Source organism: Python bivittatus, unplaced genomic scaffold (genome assembly GCF_059951505.1).
Source record: "Python bivittatus isolate LINGU-HERP-01145 unplaced genomic scaffold, Pbiv_v1 ctg000690_np1212, whole genome shotgun sequence".
Lineage (NCBI taxonomy): Eukaryota > Metazoa > Chordata > Lepidosauria > Squamata > Pythonidae > Python > Python bivittatus.
Window position 1 is genome coordinate 6,361,300 of NW_028277096.1, and position 4,834 is coordinate 6,366,133.

Consider the following 4,834-nt stretch of genomic DNA (forward strand, 5'->3'; position numbering starts at 1 on the left):
CTGTTAAGGGAACCTCACAATAAAGTAGAATTGGCTCATCTGGCTGTGTTTCCCATCTGGTCTACCTTGCAAGGCTGACCTCCATCTTGCAAGGGAGGGATGTTATGAATGGTAGTTCAGGAGCAGATGGACGGTCCAAGGGTCCCCAGTCTCAGGGAAGGAGAAGAGCCAGAGCCCAGATGGAGTCCTGTTCCATCTTTCAGTATGATAAGAACGGCTGTGTAGCCTGAAGGAGCCCTTGGAAGGGGTTTCAGATATAAAGAGTCAGAGGCGTGTACAGATTCCATCGCCCTGAGATTTATTCACACATTAGATCTCTGTCAAATATTTCACAGAATCTTTAAACAACTGAACTTCCTTTTTGACAATAATAATATAAAATACATAAAATATTTGGCTATAATTTAAATAGAATACAATATTTCATCTTTCATCAATGACACATTTAAGTTAGGAGTGTGCAAGGTCAGAATAAGAGTCGAGCGTGTTCTTTTTTCACATCTGAAGCATCCAAAAGCCTTGGCTTCTTTCTTGAGGCTTCTCCTGGTGAAGTTAGAGGAGGTAGGAGGTTGTCAGTTTAGGACAAATGATTTATACGATCTTCAACCCATGGTGCACTGGGATCTGCACAGATCCGTACGTTTCTGTGTGTGGTAAATCTGCAGAAGAGACATATGCATGCATATTTAGTCAAAAGCTGAAAAGAAAGCAATTCTCTCCTTACAACTGGCACCACACTCAGCTTTTAAGGGGGCAGAGCCTCTCCCATCAGTCACCCTCAAGGGGCTCCTGTTCCAAATTGATTTGATAAGAGGGGAGCGCGTGTGCAGATGTCTACTGAATCCTCCAATTAATTTAAATATTTAAGTCAAAGGGCTGATTTGTCTGAAAACTTTGAATCTAAGATTGAACTAAAGCTGCACACAGACCCTTTCGAGAGAGATACATTTAGATTTTAATATAGTTTTGGGCCAAGAACTCTCTGGCCTCATTGTGATATGTTGGGTGGGAAGGCCTGTCCAAAAAGCAGAGGGGACAGGACAAGAACTGATTTTAATTTTAAATTAAATTCACATGAATTCAGTACAGTGAATATGATTACAGGGTAAATATGATTATGGCTGGTGCACTTTTCCACAAAGGTCACACTAAAAATTACAGTTTGATAGATGTTTCAAGGGCAGTCAGCACTGCATTCAACATGTTCAGGGACGACTTAAGATGTTGGGGCCTCAAGTTGCCCTATTCTTACTCCAACCATGACATCCTTCAAGAAAACTAAAAGATGATAGATAGATGGATATAGATATTTCAAGTACTTACATGATAGCTGGCATGGAGCACTTGATATTTGAGTGTTCATAGGACTTCAAGAGCTTCCGTGGAACAGGTTTGTTTATGTAGTTGAAACAACAGAGGCTTGGGTCTGAAAAAGAAGAAAAGAGGCTTGAGTCATTTTAATGGTTTCCCTTCCCTGATCTTTGAGTCTTTAACGTGAACTTCTCACCTGCTAGTTTAAAATATCTACCATTCCCCTCACGTAATATCGGCAAATTTTCCATGGTCCTACCTTACCATGGACCATCTTATCATTATTAGATTTATATCCCACCTTTATTTTGTACAACTCAAGTTGGCATACATAGCTTGTGCTTCTTCCTCCTATGCTCCCCACAATAATAACCCTGTGAGATGGGTTGGGTTGAGGCAGAATGACTGGCCCAAAGTCACCCATCCGGCTTTCATGCCTAAGGGAGGACTAGAACTCACAGTCTCTCTTCTTCTAGTCTACCACCCTAACCACTACACCAAATTGGCCCTCAATATGAAGCAGTAACTTCAAAAGCAACAGAGATTGTCTCTGAGGGGTCACAGTAGTCAATCAAACTCATCCTCCAGAGCCCTTTAAAACAATGTGTTCTGGTGCAGAGCTTTGTATTTTACTTCTAGCTGTGAAAATTTCAAAGGCAAATTCAACAGTGAATTTTGCAGAAATTAAGAACTAAGGAATTGTCTCACTCAGGTGAAGCAGAATCCTTCCTTCCTTCCTTCCTTCCTTCCTTCCTTCCTTCCTTCCTTCCTTCCTTCCTTCCTTCCTTCCTTCCTTCCTTCCTGTTGCAATAGCATGGGTTCTTGCTAGTATATATCTGCTGCATCTAGATAATGTAACTATGTGAACCCCCAAGCACTAACATATCTCCTAAAAATTCCTCCTGGCATTAGGGGAAAATAAGCTTATTCTGGAGAAGAACCTTAGAACATTTCAGAGTAAAAACAAATCTATCAAAGGACAAATGTTGTATATCCATCCACATGATCCTCTTTAGAAAATTGAAAGAAGGGGCTCTTTCCCTTCAACACACATCTTCTGATGGGCCGGACAGGGTCCTGCTCTGCTCCTTTTCATCTCAAATTTCCCTCTAAGGGACTGAGCTTAATTCTCCTGCAGCCCTTCCGTTTTCAAATGCAGTCCTGCCTAGGCGACACTGTGAGCAGCACTGGCTGTCCCTAACCATAACTGTTGCAGGACCAGACTTTCAGGAGAGATGGCTGAGCGAAGCTAGAACCCATTCAAGGCGGCAGGGGCTACAGCTCTGAGTGTCGGTGAGATGCTGAAAAAGAGAAAAAAACGCAGCCTTACCAAACTGAGCCTGAGCTTGGGATAAGAACACAGCCGCAACCAGGAAGACGGAGAAAGCAGCCAGGGAGCTGTTCATCTTTGCTCTTGGGCTCAGAGGAGAGGAGATGAGAAGTAGGTAGGGGTAGTTTGTGCACCTCCTTAGCTTCATGCTGAAAGGCAGGATTCCCCATTTTATATAGGCTGATTGAGAGGGAGGGTGGAGATTTCCTGGAAACAAAATCCATGCTTCATATCTGAGAAATGATGACATAACAGCCCAAAATCTGCTAGAATCAGTAAAGTGTCTCGGGAGGATCAAAAAGAGGAAGCAAATGCTGTCAGAGAAAGGGAATCTGCAACCCTTCTTTAAGTTTGCAAAGTGGGTGGTGCTCAGGCCATCACTGCGGGTTCTGGAAATAACATTCTTGGGGAAAAAAGAAAAAGAAAAGGGTGGGGGAACAGTGATAGACTAGCAGGGTAGCATTTTCCAGCAAGGTGTGAGAGGGTCAGGAACAATGACTTGGGAAATCAAGTAGTGCCACTTGAAGGTCTGGTCTCCCTCACGTTTTTAATAAGTTATGAATATGTAGCACTTATTATTTATAGTCTTTTAAACATACATTTACTGTGGCTAGGGGCCTCAGAATCTGAAAGTGGGACAAGGCTTTGGGGATTTCTGGAAGAGTCTGCTTGCAAAGAAATAGGGGAACAGTTATGGAAAACAAAGAGTTCTCAAAGGACATTTGTTCTTTGGCTTGAGTTTGGCCCAGGTGCTGATCAAAAGATCCCCTTGAGAGCCCTCAGAGGTTTCCTCTGAGCCGGCATCTTCTCTGCCTTTCACAGCAGAGGCTCTTAGTGCAGCCTGACCCCGGAGAGGCTGCCCACACAGAGCTCCTTGCCCTTCCAGGGCACAAGGAATCGGTTAGCTCTCTGAACACAACGCTTGAATAACAAATGTGTTACCTTACTGAAGAGTTGCCCCAGATACAAAGTCCAAAACAGCTATCCACAAGACTGCCAACCCTTCCTTCTGAACATGAGAAGCTGAGCTGAATCATGACACTTGCATCAAGCATGCATCAGGGTAAACTAGGAGAAGGTTCTGATAGTGCCACTTTATGACTTCCAAACATAGAAAACCATGAGCCCACTGTTTAAGGATGCTCAATTTTCTTTGAAACTCAGCTGAACTCCTTGGATGTAAACCTGTTCCTAAACTGTATTCTAAAATGATATTTTCCACACAACTGCATAAGGCTGACAATGAATGCAGAACCTCACCAGGTCAAGAGCTGCATTACAGGTAGTCCCTGGGTTAAGGATGGCTGGGTTACGAACAACCCATAGTTAAGAACGGAGCCTACTGTAGCAAAAATCAAGTTAAATACACAGTGATTTGAGTTAAATGCACAATGGTTCGAGTTCATTACACAATACTACTTATACAGCATTATGTAATCATTCTGTTCCGGCTTACATACAAATTCGACTTAAGGACAGACCCTGGGAACGGAACTTGTTCTTAAACTGGGGACTACCTGTATTTATTTGTTGGTTGGTTATGCAAATGTCTATATTCCCTGTTCAAACAAGTCTAAGTTATCGATGTTAAGCTGGTGCTATCCATCTAAATTGACCCAATCAACCTCCAGTGTAAAAACAGTAGTGAAGGACAATCTGGCCACCATCAGATGAAGTTTCAATCACCTGCTTAAGAAGAAGTATCTTCACTTTTTTCTGGAATGCCTGGACTGAAGGGGCCAGGCATCTTTGAGGGCAACATGTTCCACAGCTTTGGGACAACCACCAAAAAGACCTGACTCTGGTCCTGGTACCGCACTGCTTTCAACTTATTGTTCCTACCTAGTACAAATATCTGCTTCCCTATAATACCAATTGGTCAATTTGCAGTCTTGCTCTCAAGCTCTTCTCCTAGAGTATCTTGTTCTATTTGTCAGCCGGGTTTTTCCAGCAAAGCCTTGCATAGCTTTAGCCAGGGCAGTGGTGTATTACTCAGCAGAAGAATGTATAACAAGTTGTGCCAGTTCAAATCCATGTCCTGTCTGGTCTCAGAATTCTGGTGTCATGCTGCCAAACCATTTGTCTTTGGGAAACCCTCAATAGGGCGTAAGCTCAATAGCAGCTAACTGTTCATGTTCTAGCAGCCATCACCAATAGCGTTATACATCATGTTTTAGTTGTTTGAAGTGGCTG

The 4,834-nt window shown here is 42.9% G+C and overlaps 1 protein-coding gene across 1 annotated transcript; it reads right to left on the reverse strand.

The window, feature by feature from the left end:
* Positions 1 to 283: 283 nt before the first annotated feature.
* On the reverse strand, positions 284 to 2,870 carry LOC103066245 (C-C motif chemokine 5-like). Its single transcript, XM_007439829.4, has 3 exons — positions 2,642 to 2,870; positions 1,324 to 1,426; positions 284 to 659 (listed from the first exon to the last, which is right to left on the reverse strand). The coding sequence occupies exons 1-3, from the start codon at positions 2,787 to 2,789 to the stop codon at positions 578 to 580; spliced, it is 333 nt and encodes a 110-aa protein (XP_007439891.2). The 5' UTR covers positions 2,790 to 2,870; the 3' UTR covers positions 284 to 577.
* Positions 2,871 to 4,834: the final 1,964 nt, after the last annotated feature.

What these genes read in the sequence shown, in the direction of transcription:
- LOC103066245 (XM_007439829.4), bottom strand. Translation starts at nt 2,789, where the DNA reads ATGAAGCTAAGGAGGTGCACAAACTACCCCTACCTACTTCTCATCTCC. An exon ending in CCAAGCTCAGGCTCAGTTTG is followed by an intron (nt 1,427 to 2,641) that starts GTAAGGCTGCGT and finishes CTTCTTTTTCAG; the next exon opens with ACCCAAGCCTCTGTTGTTTC. An exon ending in TGCTCCATGCCAGCTATCAT is followed by an intron (nt 660 to 1,323) that starts GTAAGTACTTGA and finishes TCTCTTCTGCAG; the next exon opens with ATTTACCACACACAGAAACG.